The sequence below is a fragment of the Pituophis catenifer genome, unplaced genomic scaffold (assembly GCF_029215685.1).
Source record: "Pituophis catenifer annectens isolate HBS135680 unplaced genomic scaffold, rPitCat1.0.hap2 SCAF_6, whole genome shotgun sequence".
NCBI classification, from domain to species: domain Eukaryota; kingdom Metazoa; phylum Chordata; class Lepidosauria; order Squamata; family Colubridae; genus Pituophis; species Pituophis catenifer.
Window position 1 is genome coordinate 102,888,077 of NW_027256886.1, and position 24,087 is coordinate 102,912,163.

The 24,087-nt window shown below is 45.7% G+C and overlaps 1 protein-coding gene and 1 pseudogene across 1 annotated transcript; one reads left to right on the forward strand and one right to left on the reverse strand.

Annotated features, from left to right (window-relative positions):
* Positions 1–24,087, reverse strand: part of LOC139317791 (vomeronasal type-2 receptor 26-like) — a 112,077-nt pseudogene that overhangs the window by 56,982 nt on the left and 31,008 nt on the right.
* On the forward strand, positions 9,726–22,113 carry LOC139318235 (vomeronasal type-2 receptor 26-like). Its single transcript, XM_070945580.1, has 8 exons — positions 9,726–9,915; positions 12,952–13,055; positions 14,097–14,309; positions 14,750–14,870; positions 15,616–16,481; positions 20,481–20,571; positions 21,499–21,687; positions 21,956–22,113. The coding sequence occupies exons 1-8, from the start codon at positions 9,726–9,728 to the stop codon at positions 22,111–22,113; spliced, it is 1,932 nt and encodes a 643-aa protein (XP_070801681.1).

Below are 24,087 nucleotides of genomic sequence, written 5' to 3' on the forward strand. Positions count from 1 at the left end.
GCACAACCCTTCATTTCAGAAACAAAGAGTTCAAAGCCTTTCATTTGATCGGGTAAAGCCAAGGCAGAGGCATGGCCCAATGCATCTTTCAAGTCCTGCCATGCTTTCTGATGTTCCCCTGTCCACTCCCAGGCCATGTCCTTTTGAGTTAATTGATAAAGGGGTTTAGCAATGACAGAATACATTGGAATCCACAGCTGGGCATAGCCAGTGATGCCTAAAAAGGTCTGTAGCTGTTTAACGTTAGTGGGTGTAGGTAAGGCTGAAATAGCCTGTAGGCAGCTTTCATGTAGGAGCTGACAGCCTTTGCGCAGAACAAAACCCAGATACTGTACTTCCTGAGTGGCCCATTGGACTTTCTTCCTAGATACTGTGTAGCCCTTTTCAGCCAAGTGATTGAGGAGGGCGATTGAAGTATCCTCAACATCTTTCTGGTCTTTGCCAGCTATCAAGAAATCATTCACATATTGTAAGAGGGAAGTTTGTTGGGTGTCAAAGTCTTTGAGATCCTGGGCAAGGGCTGCAGCGAAAGCAGTTGGACTGTTACGGTAGCCCTGTGGTAGGTGAGTCCAAGTCAGCTGGCACTTGGAACCATCGGAAGGATCTTCCCACTCAAAAGCAAATTAGGACTGACACTCTTTAGCCAGAGGGATACAGAAGAAGGCGTCTTTTAAATCTATGACCGTATACCAATTCTGGTCACTAGAGAGTGTAGTCAGTACCGTATATGGATTGGACACTACGGAATGAAGTGGGCGGAGCCTACGGTTCGCCTCCTGCACAAATCTCCAAGTCCCATCAGGCTTAGGAACGGGAAAAATTGGCGTTGACCAATATGATTGTGTATGGACAAGGAGCCCAGTTTTCAGAAAAAGTTCAATCTGTGCTTTAATGCCAAGCCGGGCTTCCCGTTTGATAGGGTATTGGCGGATAGAGATAGGTTGGGCATCTGGGAGGAGCTGAGCCATGTGGGGGTGTAGCAAATTTTGCAAACCCAGGGATTCCTTGATACCAAACCTGGGGATTTATTTTATTTGAATCAGGTCCTCTAAGGATTGTTTCTTTCTCTAGGAAGCAAAGATAAGCTCTTTCTGGGGGAACTTCAAGGGAAACTCCCTGCTGGGAGCATTGTATAACTGCCCCCAATTTTCCTAGCAGATCCCTCCCCAAAAGATTGATAGGACATTGTAGCAATATTAGAAAGGAATGCTGGAGTGATGGTCCCTTGGTTGGTTCAACCTCCATTGGGTGACTGATCGGGGCATTCTCTTCTATCCCGGTTGCTCCAACAATGGGGGTGGTTTTAGAAGAGAGGCAAGGGATTGATTTATCGTTCAGGACGCTAAAGGTAGCTCCTGTATCAATCAAAAAGGAATAAGATTTGTTCCCCACTTTGAGCTCCATCAGAGGGTCTGGGGAAGCAATTGGCCCTCCAGAGCTCCTTCAGTAGGTTTCTGGATAAAACTCAGGAGCCTGAGCTGACATGAGGGGGGCTTGCGGGGGATCAGGTCTGTATCCCCCCCTTCCCCTCATTTGTCCGCGTCCCCTATTGGGCCGTTGTGGTTCGTTGAGGCATTCTCTCCACCAATGGCCAGTTTGATGACACCAGGCACATTGATTTTTCTGGAGGAGTCTCCCCCTGCCTTTATTTTGGGGGCTCAAAGCCGCTGCTAAAAGAGCAACTTGCTTTCTCATTTTCCTATCTTCTTTCTTTTCTTCCTCTTCCTCCCTTTGGGAATAAACAGTAAAAGCTGTCTGAATGAGGGCCTCTAAGTCCTTAGCAGTAGGGGTCTCTAGTTTTTGCAATTTCCTTCTTATATCGGGAGCACTTTGTCCCACAAAGGTCATTTTCAGCAAAACATCATTAGCTGGACTATCAGGGTCGAGGTCAGTAAACCTCCGAAATCCATCTTTCAAACGGTTCAAAAAGATCAGTGGGGGATTCCTTTGGATTTTGAAGGATCTGATGAACTCGGTGAAAGTTCACCGTTTTTGGAACACCGAGCCTCAGTCCTTGAAGGATAGCATCCCTGGCTCTCTGGAGGATGAGGGCACCCTGATCCGTGTTGGGATCAACCTCATAGCTGGGGCTAAAAAGAATCAGGGGTTCAGGCCATAAGGCTGGGGCATCGTGATTAGTTTGAATGCCATGTTCTCTAGCAGCTTTGTAGTGTGCTGTGGTGGCTTTAAGAACTTGTTGTTTTTCCTCAGTAGACAGGAGTGCCGATAAGAGAGTAAAAATATCAGGCACATTAGGTCTATGAGTGGCCATCACACGTTGAACAAGTTCAACATAACTTTGGGGGGATTCCCTGTAAGAGGGAAGTCCTGCTTTCCAATTGAAAAGATCGTTGGTAGTAAAAGGTGTGTGAACAAACACCAATTCATCTTTCATAGGAACTTGTCGAAGGCGGGCTAGGACTGAGGGACCCGGTTGATCAGCAGGTGCGTAAGTCTGTCCCGTCCTAGTGTGAGGAGGACTTAAAGCCGTCAGATCTGGATACAGAGCTTGGGCTGCTTGGGATGTTGAACTTTGTGGATTAGCCTGGGATGGCTGTGATGTTGTTGGGAGCACCTGAGCTTGTGGATTAATCTGAGGGGCAGTTGGACGCACCTGATCCCGCACAGCAGTTTGTGCTGTTGCCTGAGGTACCTGAGCCATTAAAGGCACAGCGTTTACATCAGGGGAAGGGGGAGCAACATAATATGGTGGGGGAAACTCCTCTTCTTCTTCAGTCACTTTGGGTAGCTTTTTCTTTTTTGCAAAAGTGACAATGGGGCAAATTTTAGAAGAGGGTGTTGGAGTGAGCCCACATGCTTTCTGGATGTCTGGGCGACAAAGGAGATTGGAGAAGAAGCTAATGTAGAGCTTCTCTTCAGTTCATCCGATGACAGCCAGAAATTCAGCAAATTTGTTGACAAAATCTAAATCAAGGCTGCCTTCTGGAGGCCAGGTTCCTACGTTAGGACCAATTAAGTAGGTTGGCCAGATGGATATGCAGAGGGCTTTCAGCTTTTTTTTTTAAGAACAATCTTTTTTCCTGCAATAGGCTTTACTGTGTCCCAATGGGCTAACATGCAGTCCAGAGGGGAACACGGCTCTGTTTTTCTTACAAAGGTACTTATTCCGAATGGGCTACCAGCATGGTTGCCCATTTTCTAGGGGATTCCTTTCTGTCAGCTCAAAGCCTGACTAGACTTTCTCTGTCTCCTGAGGAGATTTCCCACACCTTTCCATCGGTGTGAAGCATTATTTTATTTTATTTTATTTATTGACTTTATATACCGCCCTACTCCTGAAGGACTCAGGGCAGTGAATTTGATTTATATGCCGTCCTTCTCTGAAGACTCAGGGCGGCTTACAATGCGTTAAGCAATAGCCTTCATACTTTTGTATATATGCCGTCCTTCTCTGGAGACTCAGGGTGGCTTACAATGCGTTAAGCAATAGCCTTCATACTTTTGTATATTTATACAAAGTCAGCTTATTGCCCCCACAAACTGGGTCCTCAATTTACCTACCTTAGAAAGGATGGAGGCTGAGTCAAACTTGAGCCTGGTGAGATTCGAACTTACAGTAATTGCAGACAGATGGTGTTAATCACAATGCTATTAGTCTGCTGAGCCACCAGCATGACCAAACTCTAAGAGATTTCCTAGACCTCCCATGCCGGTCTGAAGTTTGAGCCCTCTCCTACACTACACACTTTTAATATTCCACCAGACACATGCCTTTCAAAGTGTTCGTCTCTGGCTGATCTCCTCTTGGATAATTAGAAATGCAGATTGGATCTCCGCATGTTGCTTCGAGGGCAAACCTCTGAGGAATTTCCCTCGTCTCATTCACACACTCACAAAGCAACACTCCCGACCCTACCCAAAAGAAAAAGTCTCTACTGACCTAGCAGAGTACAATCTTCCCCAATACCCAGTTCAAGCCTCAATTAGGGTGTTCAGGTTCAGCTGGAAACAGAATCTGCTGACGTCCGACCAGGTCGAAGTCACCAGTTTAAACTTGCCGGGAGTGCTCTTGACGTCATCCCTGGTCCTTGCCGGTTTTTTCTGTCCGCGTTGGTGAAGGCCGCCAAACCACAAGGGGGTTGGCTGTAGGGGGAGCCAAATGTAGCAACCTTGAAGGAAAATGGTGCCTTCAAGCCCCATGTTGGGCACCAGAAATGAAAGGTCCGGCTGTACGCTTAAGCCCACAGTGAGCCAAAAAGAAGGACTTAAATGGAGGCTTGAATAAGAATCAGCATTTAATTTTTGATCAAAAGCAAAAGGCTGGGTAAAACCATTCCAAACACATACAAAGAGACATGTATATGGAAGGGCCAACAACTTCAGAGAAGATGTGACCTCTTTTTATACCCTTAAAACACCAGTTTAATCCCCAATTCTGCCCCCCTAATTTATGTTTGTGTATTCCTTGTTGCCCTGCAAGGGAATAGAAACTTCCCAATTAGTCTTATCTCGTCCTTGAGCATTCCTTTGTTTTCTCAATTGTCCATTTGACCCCGTGGTTCTGCAAGGCACGAGCTTATCCAGATCAAAGGTATAAATTAGGGCTGAGGTGTAAATTACCCCTTGGTTGATGTTTGCAGTTCCAACTGAGATAGGTACCATGCTCTTAAATGGCACAAGAAAAACAGGAAGAATATTGATATGAGTTCAGGTCAAATGGTAGGGACATATGTTTGACAAATACCAGATATATTACAGAGGCCTAATAACAATATGTTTGTAACAGGAGATACAAATATAAAGGAATAATATATGTGATACAAATATGAAGGCACAATATATATGTTACAGGAACCTAATGGTTACAGAATAACAAGTTTTTACTAAATCTAGTATATCAATATTTTATATTCTATCCTTATTATTGTTTCCCTCCACAGCCAATGACTTGTGGTCTCTTCAGGTCTGTTAGTTGTTTTCCAAAATGGAGGCAACATGTGGAGAGTTGTTGGCATGCATCAGTGTTTTTCAAACTTTAATATGAATGGAGGGGGACAGAAATGAAGCTTTGTGGATGGATGGAGGGGGGTCAGGGATTTCCCACAATCTCTGGACAAAGCTTGATAGACACTGGCAGAAATATCTCTCTCTCTCTCCCTCTCTCTCCCTCCCTCCCTCTCTCTCCTCTCTCTCTCTCTCTCTCTCTCTCCCTCTCTCTCTCTCTCCCTCTCTCTCTCCCTCTCTCTCTCTCTGTTTTTTTGTAACTGCTAAATTCTTGTAACTAGTTTTGAACTAAACTTGATTTTTTTCATAGAGAATGGCTGTACTTTTGTGGTGATGCCCTTGAACATTAACTTTCAAAATAAAGTAAATTTTGCCTCCAACTCAGCAGGCAGCTATGTGACATGTTAATGTCACAGGCATTAACTGGCCCCTGGGATTTTCTCTTTAACCACAATGTCAACAAATGTCACATTTCCTTTTATTTTCAGCCACAAATGCTGTATATTGTCTCTGAGACCAATTTCAAGGATGGAGCTCCCAAACCTCTCGATTCTAGATGACAGATTTAATTCAATCTCTGCCCCTCTCATTATGTGCCATATGGGGATTATTTCCCTTTCACTTCTCTCCAGAGAATTTCCCAACAATCTTTGCATCCAAGAACTAGTTGAATTATCCAGGGATCCCTCCTGAGAGGGAGAATTATGATAAATGTTTCAGCTCTACTCTTTTGTTGAATCCTCCAGGAGAGGCTTTGGGCAAAGAAATATGAAATTTTGGGACAGGCAGAGTCTCAGCTCTTGAATGTCCATCTCTCTCCTTTCCAGATGAAACTGAGTGTGTCTCTGTGTTTGAAGAAGAAAAGCAACTGGAGATTCCACCTAGTGAGAGTCCTTTGAATTCTTCTAATTCTTCTTTAGAAACAGGAAAAGGATTGATTGATTCACCCCATGAATTATGGATCTCCTGCTTCTGATTCTGATGCTGCTTTTGTCCCATCCAGTCTCTGGGAAGCTGAGAAAGAAATGCCCGCTGAGTTCAGAGCACCAGAATGGAAAACAACCACAGAGCTTTTACAGGCCAGGAGACCATCTTGTTAGTATAATCACCACTGGAAATAAAATATTGTATATAAAGTTGCTTTTCAACATGGCTCCTTCTCTTCAGTTTGTTTTCTATGATCCGTAAGTCATTCAGGGTGATGGAGTTGCACTCCCTCCATTCTAACACTCTCCTTCTTTTCTGCTTTTTTTCATTTATTCCTATATTGGGGAATATGTCTAATTTCCTGGATGATTTAGATTTCCATGGCTTCTCTCTTTTCTCTGATTTTGTGAAAGAGACTCACATCCAAAAATGGGTCTGAAAAAAAGCTGAAAGGGTTGCAGATTGTTTTCATTTCTCAGTCTAATCCTTAATTTATCATTTGAATGAATTGTATTTAAAGTAGTGGTGGAATAAGTTGTAGTTGCTGTACCTCAGCCCATTCCCATATTTGTGTAACTGATCTTTGCTTTTGGATCAATGTTGTCTTAAGGCTCAGTAGGCTTCTGGAGGATTATATATTAAAAATATTATTTGTTGTTGCTGTTGATTATAATATTTTTTTTACAATAGGAATTCTTATGGTTTTTTATATGGCTTAGGATTAATTTTCGCCATTCAAATGGCCAACAAGAATTCCCATCTCCTGCACAATCTCACGCTTGGCTACAACATCTATAACAACTATTGGAGCACTTTCTGCACTTCAGATGCCTTGCTGGACATTCTCTCCATTGGAGAAGCCAATGTCCCCAACTATGCTTGTGGAAGGAAGGAGAACCTCCTGGTTCTTCTTGATGGAACTAGAAGGGGCATCTCCATCCAGATGTCAACTTTAGGAGGCACCTACAAAGTCCCACAGGTTTGTGTGTGTCTTTCTCCTTCTGGTAAAGTGAGGGGTGGGTGGTGGTGGGTGAGCAATAGATGCAATCATGTCTTCTTCATGGAATTCAAGAGCTGCTTTTCTTAGCAAAAACATCAATATTTTACCCAATTATGTTCATGTTGAGATTAATCATAAAAGGCCTGAAATGTAAGCAATACATTCCCTGGAGAAGACTTTCTGCCAACTATTTAACTGATCAAAAAGCATGGGTTGTTGGGGCCTCTATTGGCATCTTCGTTTTCACACATAAACGATGCCTGCCCTATCCAGTCAGACTGAAGTTGGCAATAGAAGCATTTTATCCATCTAAAAAGTGGAATGAAAAGGACTTTAGCCATTATAGTCCAAATAGACTAGCAGATATTGTGGCTAAAATTTATGCCATGATCCTCTTAGTTAAATTTGAGGAAAATGCATTCCTTGCAGAAGACCCAGAAGGTTTTAGGTAGAGTGAAAAGTTATAAAGATTTTAAAAGAAATAATGCATAAATTAATAATCTAATATTAGTAACAAATTTGTCTTGAAATATCTAATCTATATCAGTGAAGTAAAACAAGGTTTGCAGGCTTTCTAGAAGTTAGTGCGGCATTTGTCACAATTAACAGAGCAATATTATATGGAAAATGGATGGCCCTCAAAATGGAGCTCAGCCTGTTGGCCCTGATCCAAGCCCTTGTTTGAGAGGGAGGTTTGGGCTCAATGGAGCCTTGAGAAGAAGGATCTATGCTTACCAAGGGGAAAGGGAAAGGTGCATATTTGAACCCTTATTATTAGGTCTAGATATGAATGACTTACTTCAACTAATGAAGGATCCAAAATCAGATCATAAATAAACGTTATTTCATTCTTTGACAAAACTGACTAAATTAGTGGACCAGTGAAATGCAGTGCATGTAGTATACAGTACTTGGATTTCAGAAAGGCTTTGACAAAGTAAACCACAACCAATTTCTCGGGAAGCTGAAAATATGTGGGAGAGACAGCATCACCCCCAGATGGAGTCAGTCTGTGGTCCTCAATGGAACTAGGTCTGCATTGAGGGAAACAAGCAGTTGGCAACACCAAGGTTCCATTTTAGGCCCAGTTCTCTTCAACATTTTCATGAATGATTTGGATAATAGATGGGGAGATCATCAAATTTGCAGATGACACAAGTGACAGGAATAGCCAACATCAAAATAGGCTCAAGATCGAGATAGATCTAGATAGACTTGAACACTGGAAAATGAAATTTAATGTAGACAAAAGTAAAAGCTTAGCCTTAAGCAGAAAAAACCAAATGTACACTTCCAGATTAAGTGAAACCTGGCTCCATAGCAGTAACTGTGAGAGGGATCTTGGAGTCTTAGTGGACAATCTCTTAAATGTGAGCCATCAATGTGTGGCAGCAGCCAAAACAACAACAACAAAAAAAACAAAAACAAAAACAGTGCAATCCTAGGCTGAAGGATAGTGGTCCTTAAATGAAAACCTCATTGCTCTCCAGCTTCCACAGCCCCAGTTATTAAAGTATATGAGGCCCAGTTTCCCCCATGTTCTTCTTTCAATCTGATGTTTGGGGCTTCAGAGAGAAACCACCAGCAGAACCAACCAATCTCAGCCTCTGAGGAGGATCTTGGGGTGGGCAAAAGGACTTCAGCTGCTGCCGTCACAGTTGTATTAGGAATTTACACAATTTCTGCTTTGTATAAATTCAGAAAATATGGATATTGGCCTATAATGTAATCTATGGAAACTGACAGACTCTGAAAATTGTGTCAAACAAAATTTCAATTAAAGACCAATCTTGGATTACATAACTGACAAATCAAATTAGGCTCTGAGGTCTCCCTCTTTCTTGTATAACTTGAGAAGAAGCTAAAAAGATTTCTCCTCAAAGAATCTGGAATATAGAAGCAGAAAAAGATGCAACAACTCCCAAAAATTATAATAGGCCCTTTATTGAAATAGAATCATGGCATTTGCACATGTTAATCTAATTGCGGTAAATTATAGGGGTGATACAGCAATATGGTTTACATTGCTTATTGTTTTTTAATTTGCTTATTATTTTCCACTTTTATTATACAATCTTGCTAATATTCTGTCTTTAATATTTTAAACAATGTCTGATTAACAGAGTATTCTAATACATTCTGAGATTTAGGTTGGATTTATTAAAATCTAATATTTTGGATTTGATTTGACCCCAAATGTAACACAGCATTCCTCATTGCTTTTTCAGCTCAATCTTGAAACTGCTTCAGAGGCTCTGAGTGACAAAAGTAAATTCCCCTTTTTCTACCGGATGGTCCCCAAAGAAGGGATCCTGTACCCAGCAATTGTTCAACTGCTCCTCCATTTCAGATGGACCCTGATTGGCCTCTTTACTTCAGACACAGAGGAGGGAGAGAATTTCATGAGGACTTTTACTCCGTTGCTTGTCAGGAGTGGAATTTGTGTTGTTATATCACAAAGATTCTTAACAACTGAACATGCAGCAGCCCCCAGAGAGGCCCTCTCTAAGTGGAGACAAGTCAATGTCTTTGTTCACTTCATAGAATATGCATCCATTTGGGAGCGAATCCTTCCTTTCCATGAAACACTTATGCTTTTTCCAGGAACCGTTGAAGGGAAAGTCTGGATCCTCACAAATTTTTTAGGGTACACACTAAACAAGCACAGACTTCTCAAATATATCCATAGTATTTGGAACTTTGCTTTTTTGGCAAAAAATAGGCCAAAAGATGATGCTTTTGAACCCCATTTCTTTGTGGAGGAAAAGTTTCAAGATCATTATTTTCTCTGTTCTCTTTCAAAGAACGTCTTTTCTGTCAAAGGCCGCAGAAGATGCACCCAGAAAGCCCCACTGGAGACCCAGGAGAAAAGGAACACAAGACGGATCCCAAATCACTATCAATATTACAGTCTCATAAAGACTCTGGCCCAGGCCTTGCATGCCGCTTATTCCTCCAGATTGAGGATGAGAAGGAAAGAGAGCGAAAAGACGTTGCGGTCTCCAAGGCTGCATCCGTGGCAGGTAAGGTTTCTCGATATAAATCCATTAATCTTACATCCTTTGGAGAAGGAATTCAGAGGAGAAGGGGGGAAACCATCTCAATAGATCTGGCAAACTTAATTACTCAGGGAATAAGGGTTCCAAAGAATAGATACCATGGCATTTTAATACTACACACTGCTAATTTGAAAATGCTGTATTCTTTTTTAAATGAATTCCTGTATTTGTGGGTTTGTGATGAGCATGGTGGAATTTCCCCTTTGTTTCGTCCCCACTGCAGGTGGGTCTGTGTGCAGCTCAACAGGCAGCTAAACCCCCCTATTCTCCTCCAGTGAAAGGGAGCCTGGGGTGGATCTGGGTGTTTCATTGGGAGAAAAGGGCACGGAGCAACTGAGGAAATGCAAAGAGTGAGAATCAAATATAAATAGGAGATAGGCAGCATTAACTAACAGCCAACAAAGAAGCAGCTGGAACCTCTCCAGGGATGCTCTGTGTGAGGGACGGAGGCCTCCGGATGACCATGTGTCTCGGTCAAACCGGCTACTTCCGTCTCCTCCAAAGGCTGAGAGAAAAGGGAGTCTGGCTTCAGACCATATAGTTCAGCTTATTTACCTCTGGCCAGCAGTGGGGCTAGAGCAACAACAGCACAATATTTACATGTTGTGACATGACAACTTTTATAAATGTGAAGGAGACCTTGAGGCCATCTAGCCCAACCTCTCCTCTCTGCAAGAATCCCAGTCTCTGATTGATGGCTGCTCAGTCTTTGCATTCAGACAATCCATGAAGAGGAGACTAAATTTCTCTGCTTTACTGGCTCAGCTCATCCTTTTATCATATTTTTTCTCTCCTTCAGCTAAAATCTCCTCTCTTGTAACTGAATTCATATTTCCATGTCTGACACTCTGGAATAATAGTGAACAGTTCTTACACTCGTGTGTAACCTGTGTCAGTGATTGGAAGAGGGCTGCATCCTCCCTTCTCCAACCGAGAGATTGTGTCAGTTGGAAAAGGGGCTTCCAGACTCCTCCTGATCTTCAGCTCTTCTCCTTGTTCTCTTTCCTCAAGGCTAAGAGCAGCTCCTTTGATCTCTTCCTTGGCTTCATTGTCCTTCCCTGAAGTTTACGTAGATTTTTTGCGAATTCTCCTTCAATTGCAAGGCAGGGGTGGGATTCAGCCAGTTTGGACTGATTCAGGAGAACCGGTTGTTAAGATTTTGCGCAGTTGGGAGAATTGGCAAATTCCACCACTGGCTGGCCTCGCTCACCCAGAGGAAACGCCACAAGATGTGGGTGTGGCCTACTGATGAAAGCAAACGAGCTGGAAATAGATCTATATAGGTCTCCCACCTAGCAGGAAGAGCTTGCTGGCTGCTAGAAAAGAAAAAAGCCCAGAATCGAGTGGATGTGATTCTACTGAGCTGGGGCTGCAGAAAAACCTTGGTTACGTAGGGAAAACCTGGCTAGAGGAAAAACATATATGTTTGGTTATATATATATAACCAAAAATTTATATGCCGCCCTTCTCCCTAAGTGCTCAGGGCGGCGAACACAAGTTAAAAACATACAATGATAAAAGATCAAAATGATTAAAACCCAGTTAAAAGAACGATAATCAAAATAAGAAAAACCCAAGGATCATGGTCAACCCATTTGTTGAAACAGCCAGGTCTTTAAGTCCCGATGGAAGGAGCAGAGATCAGGCACCATCCGAAGCTCGGTGGGTAACTCGTTCCAGAAGACAGGGGTACCCACAGAGAACGCTCTACCCCTGGGCATTGCCAGCCGATATTGTCTGGCCGACGGTACCCTGAGGAGGGCAGCCCTGTGAGAGCAGACAGGACGGTGGGAGGTGGGTAGGAGATGGTCCTGCAAAGACCTAAGGGAGTAACGGGGAGCTCCCATAACCACTGGCGCGGCCGTATTCTGAACCAGTTGGAGCCTCCAGGTGCACCTCAAGGGCAGCCCCATGTAGAGGGAGTTGCAGTAATCCAAACGAGAAGTAACCAGGGCATGAGTGACCATACGGAGGGCATCTCTGTCTAGGAAGGGGCACAATTAGTGCACCAGGCAAACCTGGGTGAAGGCCCCCCCTGGTCACGGCCGTAAGATGGTCTTCCAAAGACAGCCGGGAATCCAGGAGGACACCCAAGTTGCGGGCCCTCTCGACGGGAGGAAGCACTCAACCCCCCCCCCATCAAAAGTGATGGAACTTCTAGAACATGAAACGCCGGCATCCATAGCCACTCAGTCTATTATCTCCCTTTCGCCATGTGGCCCAGCTAATCTCCATGCCTTGCCTCAATGCCTCACCCGCTCTGCTCACCAAATTAAGCATGCTGCCCACTCACCCTTTGCCTCGGGTTGGGGCTCAGGGATGCACCATTTCCCAGCTCCAGCCTGGTCCTGGAGCCTCCGGCCGCTCACCCTTCACATTGGCCAGGTCAGGGAACGTGCCATTCCCTGGCTTCAGACTTGCTTTGGAGCCTCCGCCCACTGACCCTTCACCTCAGCTGAGTTAGGGAAAGTGTGATTCCTTGGCTCCGGCCTTACCCCAGAGCCTCCACCCATTTGTCCTTTGCCTCAGCCGGGTTGGGGAATGCACCAATCCCCAGCTCCAGTCTTGCCCCAGAGCCTCTGCCTGCATGCTGCCCCCCCGGCCTCAAACTATGGCCCCTCAGGCCAAAGCACCGGACCTGGACAGTTCTTCTTACCTGTAAGAAGTCCCATCCGGAAAGTGCTGCAGCAGAGATCTTGCAGCCGTCCCTTGCTGAGCCTTAGTCACTCGCGGAGATGTTCCATGTGCTCTTTGGGTTGGCAGCTTTTTCTCTTCGCTACTGCTCTTGCTGGGAGAGAGAGTATCTTGTATAATTTTGCAGCTGTGAGCCACTGCTTTCCTCTAAGTCCCATCCGGAAAGCGCTGCAGCTGAGAGAAACAGCATTCAACAGTGCTTCCGGTGATGTCGCTGTGAGATTGACGCAGGGGAGTGGGTCTCCGCACCCCCATGCTGAATCCTCTTCATTGGAGAGCACCCAATGGGCTAATGTCGCCCTGTAGGGGCACGAAGGGGCACCCTGCAGGTCACAGAGAGCGTCAGCTCTACTACTGGACCCAGGGTTTCTTCCCTCTCTGCCGAAGACGTGGCAGCCATCATGGCTGCTGTGAATCAGGGGCAGCCAAAGAAACTAAGCTTGTGCTGGAGCGGTGAGAGTGGACAGTGATTTAGAGCTGGGTAAGGTGAATTTTAATTTTTGCTTAGGATTTGACCCAGGGGTGAAATGCTCCCGGTTCCGACTGGATCGCCTGATCCGGTAGCGATGGCGGGTGGTGGTTCAGAGAAGGGGTTGTAGAAAAAAATGGTTTTAAAAGTAAAAAAAAAAAAAGGTGGCCATGCCCACCCAGTCACATTACCACCCCCCACCAAGCCTTGCCCACAGAACTGGTAGTAACAAATCTTACATTTCACCACTGATTTGACTCAAAAAGAAAATCAATCTGGGAAAAGAGGCTCTCTGGAATGTTTTTAAGCTGCAATTAAGGAGAGGCAGAGAGAAATTGCACCCTAACAGGAAATAAGCAAAAGATATAAAATACAAAAAGACTCGATGTATAAATCTTACTGGCATGACTTTGATCAGGCCTTTTAAAATGCTGAACATCTGACTGTTTATTGAATATTCTGTTTGAATCAACTTGAAATGTATAACTGGCAGAATAGTTTTAAAGTGGATTTTTAACGTTGATTTTTAAGATGAAGTCACCATCTACTGGTGAATGGATATATACTATGTCATACTCCTAGAATAATAAAACAACCTTGGAAAATTTTGATAAGAGAAGAACAACACCTGGAGGTCTCCTGTATTATCTACTGTTCTATACTTATCTACTTTATGGTTACTAGAGGATCAACCTTGAAAACCTGGAGGATATCTAATGGAATGACTTTGAATACTGGAACTAACTAGCAACTGCTCTAGAATGTTCCCTATAATTGACCAATTGTGTCAATTATATTTTCTCTATATTTTGTCAGTGTATGATTGACAATTTTTTCTCATTTTTTCATTCACTTATGAAGCTGATGGCAGTATTTGTATCCTATTTAACCATATTTGGAGATTAGACAATTGTAGAAGAAAAATTCAATGTGAGATAAGAAAGTTTTCTGTTTTTCAAATTCCTGGATGTTCCCATTCTAGTTTCATCCCTTTCTGAAGAAGAACGGGTTTTTCAATATTTCTCGAAGAAAACTGTACTTGGACCAAAATGGAGAGATAATGGCAGATATGGGCATTTGGGGCTTCTTGGTTCTCCCCAAGGAGGATGTCAGGAGAGAGCCTCTGGCGTATTTTCAAAGACAGAGACTTACTATCAAACAAGATGCTCTTTCACGGCTAAAGTCGCTCAATAAGGTGGGACAAATTTTGGTGTCCTTTCTCTGTTTTCCAAACTCTGAGGTCCCATTTCAAGTGGGTTAAACCTATCGTCTCCAGGGTAATTAAAAAATTGAATGGAATAAAAGTTTCCTAAAATTTTACATCAAACTTTATTCTCAATTTTAATTTGAATATATTATCATACTTAAATCTTTTTTCAATTCCATCCCTCAAGACTTTAAGTAGAAAAGTACTTTATTGTAACATTAAATTCCAAAATCAAAAGAGAGGAACAAAATGAAGAATCTGCGAGTTGTTACATCTCCTGCATCTGTTTAGAAGTAGTCAGAGATTTCACATTTAACTCAATGAAGACCAGAGGCTACTTGTCTCCATTCATTTCTACTTCCATTTTCCATAGATGGAGAGTCCTAACACCTTTTCCTTGGCATTCCTTTTCTTCTGCTTAGTCTCTGCCTCAGTCCAAATGTGTGGAAAGTTGTCATCCTGGATTTGTCAAGAGGGCTCGAGAAGGAGAGCCAGTTTGCTGCTATGATTGTGTTCCTTGTCCGGAGGGGACCTTCTCCACTCAGGAAGGTGGGTCACACTGAGGAAAATGGGAGGCTTTGTGGAACTGGATCCATCCAGAAACTTTTCATGAAAGTGCAAGTTAAAAGACACATTTAAGCTCACCTACATTTTTTTTTATTTTTAACCTGTACAATTTCTTATCTAAAAGGAAGTAAATCAAAAAGACTTGGAAGGAGGGGCTGGGAAGAGATGGGAAGAGGGGGTAGCAGACTGGGCAAGCTTTACTAACAGCAGAGGAAACATCTCTTCTGCTTTTTAGTTTGGATATGTGCTGCTAAGTTTACCTTTCTAGGAACATCTGAGATCTTTGAAACTTGATGAATTGTTTCAGGTCCACCTTCTGAAAGACCTTGCAATCCACTGTATATTGGATCCTCCCCTTGAGGATTCTGCTAGTCATGTACAATCAATCAATCAGAATACAGCTGGAAGGAACCTTAGAGGTCTTTTAGTCCTACCCCCTGCTCTAGCAGGAGACCTATACCATTTCAGAGAAGTGACTGTTTAAGGAAATTATTAAGAAATATTTCTTGGTAAATGCATGTAATTTGCATGTAAATTCCTATAAGGAATAAAGAATAGAAATGAATCTTCTTATATCCTTCTTATATCCTTATATCTCATATATCCTTATATATACCCTTATATCCTTATATCTTCTTATATCCTTCTATAAGGAATATAAATGAATGTTATTTCTAGTAAGATAAAAGGACAGATTATTAAAAAAAGTTGCTTTTTGGTTTCTCAGATACGAAAAAATGCACCAAGTGTCCAGGTGATAAATATCCAAATGAGGACAGAGTCCAATGTATCCCCAAAATCGTAACCTTCCTATCTTATGAGGAACATCTGGGCATTATCCTGGTCTCTTTTGCCCTACTCTTGTTCTTAATCACATGCCTTGTTTTAATCATCTTCATTAAATACCGAGAAACTCCCCTTGTCAAAGCCAACAACCGGGACCTCTCCTACATCCTCCTGGTCTCCCTCCTGCTTTGCTTCTTGTCTTCTTCTCTCTTCATTGGTCAACCAAGGAAAGCCACCTGCCTTCTCCGACAAACAGTTTTCAGCATCATCTTCTCAGTTGCCGTTTCTTCTCTCTTGGCCAAAACCATTACGGTGGTGCTGGCCTTCCTGGCCACAAAACCAGGAAACCGAGTGAAGAGATGGTTGGGGAAGAGCTTGGCCAACTCCATCATCCTTTCTTGTTCTGCTGTCCAAATTATCATCTGCTCCATCTGGCTGGGAGTTTCTGCCCCCTTCCCTGACTCTGACCTCCACTCCCAGCCTGGAGAGATCATCCTGCAATGCAACGAAGGGGCCGTTGTCATGTTCTACATCACCCTCAGCTACATGGGCTTCCTGGCTGCCATCTGCTTCACGGTGGCTTTCCTGGCCAGGAACCTGCCTGGGGCCTTCAACGAAGCCAAGCTGATCACCTTCAGCATGCTGGTCTTCTGCAGTGTCTGGGTGACTTTTGTGCCCACCTACCTGAGCACCAAAGGGAAATCCATGGTGGCTGTGCAGGTCTTCTCCATCCTGGCCTCCAGTGCTGGTCTGCTGGGCTGCATCTTCATCCCCAAGTGCTACATTATCCTTCTGAGGCCAGACCTCAACACAAAGGAGCAGCTCACAGCCAGAACAAATGTAAAAACATGAGATATAACACCATTATGATACTGGAAGAATTGTTAAAGGTTTATTTTATTTGAAAGGAGATATTCTTTCCATTTAGATAGTATGCAGCAATCAAAGAAAATCATTTCTATTTGGTTCAGAATGGGAAACTGTTGAACGACCGGAATTCTTGTAGTTCCCTTTCCTTTCAGCTCAATACATTTTGCTAAAGAGAACTCTGTAAAAGTGATTCAGAGGAATTTGCTGATCAGCAACAGCTATTGAATGTGACACCTTATAGAAAAGAATTCAGGCACTTGTTCCCACTGACAGCAGCTAAAAGTGTGAGAGAGAGAGAGAGAGGAGGAAAAGAGGCCAGGAGGAAGCTGTGAGAACCAAACACCAGCCTAGTTGCCTGATCCTCTCCGTGAGAATGCCGGAATGATGTGAAATGCCGTGTTTTAGCGGCTTTCAGCTGGGGAGGGAAATTTTCATCCCTCTTATATAGTTCTTTCTTGATTTCCTCATAAAAACCTCCTTTGCAGAAAGTGTTCAGCAGCTGTCTGGGATTTTAGTTTGGGATTGTTTTTATTTTGGAGTGTACTTCATACCAAAATTTAAAAAAGGTAAATGAGAAAATGAAAAGTGTAAAGAAATTTCCACTGTATTTTTTTTCTTTCATCAACCACAGAAATAAAATAGCAGTTTTCAGACCCTTTAATTTTCCATTCTACAATTTCTACCTAAAGCAATTTCTCTGCTCGTCTTCCAAGCTTGTCTTGTCTGTGAAGGGCTGGAGAAGATGTCCAGAGAAAGGGGACCTTGAGATTCTCCCCAGGAGGAGGTTGAGGGGATCCTGTCTAAAGGCAGCCGCATCACTGACCAGATCACAAATGTTCAATGCTGCATAATATTCATCCAGGTCCTAGAAGGGAGTGAATAGAGGGGGGGGGGGGACTTCCAGGTTTCTAGGAAGAGGCACCCATGGAAGATGTTCTGCTCTCCAACCACACAGATTGCTCTTCAATTGGGAATCTGTTTAGGCCTCAGAATGGCTCTTAATTGTGAATGGAATCCCTCTGAAAATTCTATTTTAAAGATAATAAGAAAAGCTCTGATGGATCAGACCAAGATCAGTCTAAGATTCACAGTGACCACACAAATCCCTCTGGTTCTCCCACAAGCAGAAGGCAGAGAGACTTATGGCTTTTCCCAACATGGAACTGGTGTTTTCCCACAATTTCACTTTCCTCTATCACACCACACAATATTGAATACTCAGCCATCTCATACTCTAGGAATCCCCAATTCTGATATCCCACATCAATCTCAGAACATTTTTCCAAGTTTCACACCCCCAATCAAAAAGGACTAAGGCACGACTAGAACAGAGGTGGGTTTCAGCAGGTTCTGACCAGTTCTGGAGAACCAGTAGCGGAAATTTTGAGTAGTTTGGGGAACCAGTAAATTGCACCTCTGACTGGCGCCGCCCCCAACTATTCTTTCCCTCCAGAGTCCCAGCTGATCGGGAGGAAATGGAGATTTTGCAGTAACCTTCCTCTGCCCCGCCCACCAAGCCAAGCAACCTCTAGTTCTTGCATCTTGTAGCATTTTAATGTTAAGTCTTGCTCTTTCCTTGCCACACATATTTCCATGTTATTTTCTTCAGCTCTTCAAAGTATTTTTTTCTCCAGTTTTATTGGTATAGTTTGAAATAAAAATAATATTTTTGGTGATACATTCATTTTTATTAATGCTATTCTACTCATTAGTGGTAATTGCAAGTTTCTCCATTTCTCCAGGTCTGTTTCGATTTGTTTTTTCAGTTTATAATAATTGTCTTCCTTGAGCATTGCACGTCTTGATGTCAGATGGATGCCCAAATATTTCACTTTCTTCACAATTTGGATGTTCAGTTTCTCCATCATCTCCTTTTTTTGATTTTCTCTCATATTTTAACTAATATTTCTCTTTGTTGATTTTCAGTCCTGCTATTTTCCCATATTTTTCTATTTGCTCTAATAGGTTTGGCGCTGTCTCTATTGGAGCTTCCATGATAAACACCAAATCATCTGCAAATGCTTGTAGTTTATATTCTTCTTTTTTAATTCTCATTCTTTTTATTTCCTTTTCCTGTCTCACTTTTCTATTTAAAACCTCTAATGTCAATATAAATAATAATGGAGATGAAGGGGATCCTTGTCTTGTTCCTTTTCTGATTTCTATTTTCTTTGTCATTTCACCTTTGCCATTTGGTCTCTCTATATAGTTTGGATCCTATTTATGAATCTGTCTCCAAAATCCATCATTTTCAACTGTTTTATCATAAATTGCCAAAATTCACGTTATCAAACGCCTTTTGTGCATCTGAAAACAGCAGCGCTATTTGCTTCTCTGAGGATAATTCATAATATTCTAATTCTGGGGAGCCAGGAGGGGATCGAGGAGAGAAGCTCTGGCCTTGGGACTCAGGGGCTCAGTTGGCCTGAGGGGGAGACAGGGAGGCCCTGAGGAAACTCCGGGGCTTAAACCAAGATGGACTTTATTCAAGGAGCCAAAAGAAGAGATTAAGTTCCACACACAGAACAGAGTCTGAAAAGGGATGAAAAAAGCCACGAAGACAATTCTAGCTACATCCATTTTCCTCCTTTCCCTCTTTCTACTAGAGGTTCCCGCCACAAAATGGACTATACGCTTTAGCTGTCCCTCTCACTGCCTGTAGGGGGCAATCTGCGGTCTGGCCTTTAAGCCACACCTGGCCTCCGCAGGCAGTGAGAGGGACAGCTAAAGCTGGAAAAGACCCCGCATCCTCCATTTTGTTGCCCAAGTCCCTTTTTGGAGAGGATTCTTTTGCCCTCCGTAAAGAGTGGAGGAGTTAGAATAATGGACAAATGGAGTCGAAAGAGACCTCAGAGGTCATCCTTCCAACTGCCCAGTGAAGGGTTTACTAGAGCGTCTTTCTCAGCCTTAGCAAACTGAAGAGGTGTGGACTTCAACTCCCAGAATTCCAGTCAGCACTCAGGGTCCTTCCTCCACCGGGTCCTTCCATGAGTTAGCGGTCCCTCTCACTGCCTGTAGGGGGCAGCCTATACTCTGGTCTTTTAAGCCATACTTGGCCTCTGCAGGCAGCGAGGAGGACACCTAAAGCTGGCAAAGACCCCTGTGTTCCTTTAGGTACATTTTCACAAGGCCTTTTGGATACGAATAATATTTAATCTTTTGTGGTGTTTCCCTCTCAGCTCCCCTTCATCATCTGGGCCTGGAGAGGAAATCCTGGACTCTCTGGAGCTTTCATTCCAGATCCAAGGGGCGACATTTCAATCTGGGCTCCATCCCCACAGAAGAATTCAACTCCCAGAATTCTCCTGGCAGCTTCAAGACTTGTGGACTTCAAGCATGGCTGGCTGGAGAATTCTGGGAGTTGAAGTCCACAAGTCTTAAAGCTGCCAAGTTTGGGGTCCCCTGGACTACAAGGCCTCCAAAGTCCCTTTAAGCTCTGTTATTCTTAAACTAAATAGCTGAGACCAGAGGTGGGTTGCTCCCGGTTCTCCCCAGTTCAGGGAGATGGCAGGCAAAGCGCATGGACGAAGGGAACCGGTGGTAATAGCGGTTAGAACCCACCACTGGCTAAGACCCTCACTGGGACCCTCCCTCTTTTGCTCCCTCTGGACTGAGGAGTTCGAGAGCTGCCTCCAGACATTCCTTTTCAGGAGTTTTAGAATCCTGCAGTTGAAAGTTCTTCATGTCTCCTTTTCCTGAAGACCCCATTTCATTTGGACTTTAATCCCAAACTGATTGTCCTTTTGGCATTTCTCTTGACGCTTCTCCAAAATGCACCCCCAAGAAGCCCCATCTCTCTCCTCCCCTCCCCCTCCCTCTCCCTCTCTCTCCCTCCTTTTCCCTCTCCCTCCCTCTCCCCCTCCCTCCCCCTCTCCTTCTCCCACACAGAGGTTGGATTGGGTCTCTCTCTCCCACCCTCCTTCCCTTCTGCTTTAGGCTTGGAGAGTCTGCCAGGGCTGCTCCTCATGTGGCAAGGCTGAAGGGGAATCGGGGGCTGGAGCAGGTGACGGTCTCATCTCTGCCACAGGTGAGGCTCTCAGAGAGACTTTCTGGCAGGCAGCCAAGCCTTCTCCTCAGCCTCTCCGCACTCAGGAGAGATGCAGCTCTACTGCCCAGCGGAGGCAAAGCTTCTCATTTTTTTTACAAACCATTTGCAGGGTTTTTGTTTTTTAAAAAATATTTTCCCTAGGAAGTGGGGGGGGGGGGCTACCGAAATGGGCAGGGTGCCTCTGCCTAGGGGGAGACTCTCCACCCCACAAAAGCCAATGGCTTGAAAGCGGCTCCTCTGCCCCCACCCCATTCCCCCCGCTGCCTTCCCCAAACACCTCCCCCCATTGCAAAAGCGGCGTGCCCTTCGGGTGGGAAATGCCTGGAACGCAATGGAGCCCCCCAACTCCCCTCCGGCTGGCAGGCTGGCTAACAGGGGGAGAGGAGAGGCGGGGAGCCGATCGGAGGGAAAGCGCAGGTGCTCCAGGATGCTGCGGCTGCCCTCGCTCGCCCTTTGCCTGCCTTCCCTCCTCAGGGCTCGCTCCTGCTCCCCCCTCCCCAGTCCAGCTTGCTTGCAGGCGGAGCCCCGTTGCCTTGTGCGAGGCCGCTGTCGGAGAAGCCGGTGAGGGCTCTTTGCATCCTTTTGTCCGGCTGTCCGGCGAGCATGGCTTCCTCCCCAGGACCCCGTCCGTTCCCCCCCCCCCACAGCCGGACAAAGCCAGGCAAAAAGCCAGCCCTCATCGGCGCCCAGCTTCATCGACAGCAGGCTTGGAAAGGGCAACGGGAGCTTCTGCCTGCATCACCCGAGGCTGGGGAGGGAGGGCGAGAGGGAGCCAGAGGCCCTTCCCTCCGGCCTTTGCCCAAAGCCCTGCACCGCACCGGGAGGCCAAAGTTTGAATTACTTCCCCCCCCTCCAACCCACGCATACCTTGGCAACGGGACCCTTTTCCTTCACCCCCTTTCCCAGCTGCTGCATCCGCTTTGCTGCCCATTGCAGCCAGGAACCTCAAAGCCCCGGATCGGCCTCCTGCCACCTCTGCCTCTCCAGGAGCCCGGCCGGACTTTCGCGCACCACTCGCTGAGGCGGAGGCTGGGCTGGAGCTCCTGGGTGCCCAAAGGACCCGTCCCGTCATCGGGAGTCCCGGAGCCTCCGCAGGTGAAACTTCGGCCGGGCTCCTCGGAAGACCCCGGAGCTTGCAGTCTCCTGCCTGGCTAGCGCCCAGATTGGCGGCTGCAACACCAGGATTCCTTCCGGGCGTTATGTGAGGTTCCCAGCCAAGCCAAGCCGCCTTTCCCACCCAGGAGCCTCTGCTGACCGGGAGAGAAGGCGCCGCCTCCCCCTGTGCAAGAGCGGAGGCAGGAGGGCAGAGCCAAGGATACTTCTGAAGAGCCGGCTGGCCTCTTTCTTCCCCCTCGCTCCCCAGGCAGCCGGGAAGCACAACACGAGGCCGCAGAGGCTGTGCAGCGTTGCTGGGACGACGGAGCTGCTGCTGCTGCCCTTCCAGAGGGCGAGGGGGGGGCAGCCAACCTGACCGTGGGGGAGGGCGATCATTCCTTCCCTCGTGGGTTTGGGCTGGGCTGACTGGCTGGCTAGCTTGCATGATGGTGGCAGGGATCACCGTTCGGGTAGGGGGTGGGGGGGGTGCCCTCACCCGGGTGGCTCCAAAATTAAACGCGGGAGGCGGCATACCATGGGAGGGAGACCCGCTCCAGACCTGCCCATTCGGCCAAAGGCTCAGCTCGGGGGCAACATGGCAAAGCCATTGTCAGACATATCAGCCTCATCCGAGGAGAGTGGCTGGGAGGGGCAAGGGGCGTGGCTGGGCGTGGTTAGCTACCGGTTTGGGTGAACAGATGTGAACTGACTGAATCCCACCACTGGCTTTGAGTCAATCACCTGGAGGCCCCCATTTCAATTCCCACGGCCCAGCTAGGACTTCAGGGCCAGACTCTATGCTGCCCCCTACAGGCAGTGAGTCTTAGCTGAACCTTGGGAAGAGGGAGGGGCTGTGATGGGGGAGGGGCTCTCTGTGTCCAGGAGTTTCTCTCCTTTGCTCTCGGATGGGGCTGCTCTACCCCAGAAAGACCCGGGGGAGAAGGGGACTTGGGGTCCTGCTGGAAGACGAGGCGGCAGTGGGGACCAGCAGGGCCTTTGCCCAAAATCCGCCCTGCCTTAACAGTGACAATGGTTAAGGCATCAGGTCAAGTTGCAAGAGATCCTGAGTTCAAGTCCTGCCTTAGCCCTGAAAGCCGGCTGGGTGACCTCGGGACAGACACTCTCTTTCAGACAAGCCCACCTCACAGGGTGATTGTTGTGGGGAAAAGAGGAAGAGGAAGGACATGTTCACCTCCTTTAGTTATTTGAAAAAAATAATAAAACCCTGGGGGAAAATCTAACAAAAATAAAACTGACTTTCCTGCTTCTGTTTGCATGGATTCTGTCACAGCCTTGTGCAGATACAGGAATTTCTCCTCTCACAAGGAAGAAGAGGGTTTTTTTTTAAAATCATCCCTTCTAATTTCACACTCTCCCTTTTTTCACAGCCTTTGGGGGCAGCAGTGGGGCATTGGATCCTCTTCCAGCCCTGGGACACAGCAGGTTTACCTGTTTCTTTGGGAAAGATTCCTTCCCCACTCAGAGTCTCCTGGAGCCCCATCATCCACTTCCCTCCCTGCCTAGGATCAGCTGAATTCCTCCATTCAGACAACAGGAAAAAGGGAGTTTGAACCAAGCCTCAGAGTCTCCTGTCAAGTTTCGATGCTATCTTTTCTACACAGAGGGTCCCACTCACTTCTCAAAGCCAAATTCCCCCTCAGTTCCTGGATACCTCCAGACATCGCTCGGCTGAGCTCACAGCAGGGCCAGGGCGGCTGAGAAATTGGGACGGAAGGGACCACAAACCTTTCCAGCCACAAGAGACACTTAAACACAGATTGTGGCCTCACACACACTCCTCAATGGTCAATATGGGTTCAACACTCACCCTATAGGACTGCCCCATCTGTTGTCCCTGGTGGTTCCCTCTAGCCATCAGCTGGGACTCAGGAGGCAGCAATAGATTGGGGGTGGGACCAAATAAAAGGTAAGAATAATGTAGGTGGGGTGGGTGGGAGGGCGGGGGGGGGGGAGAACCAGTTCGGTGACATCATATCGTCACCGCTACCGGCACAGCCGAACCGGACCGAACCGGGAGGAACCCACCACTGCCTCACCCTATAGGGCTGCCCCATCGGTTGTCCCTGGTGGCAGATGGAAGATTGTGAATCCCACTCCTGACACCAGTTTCTGTGGAATCAAACACAGGAGCCAAAAAACCAATAATCCAGGCTCACTGCAGTTGTTATTTATTCAGTGTCCACTGGAGGAATTTCCCTCCAGAAAATAGTGGGAGGAAATATTTACAGACAAAAGGATGCACTCATATTTATACATTCCAGGAAAGGAGGAGAAAAGGACAATCATACATATGCATATTACTTTTAATAGATGATGTAAGCATGAATATTCAGAATTAGCGAGACTCAAGTTACCTCCCCAGCCTTGTATTGTTGCTAC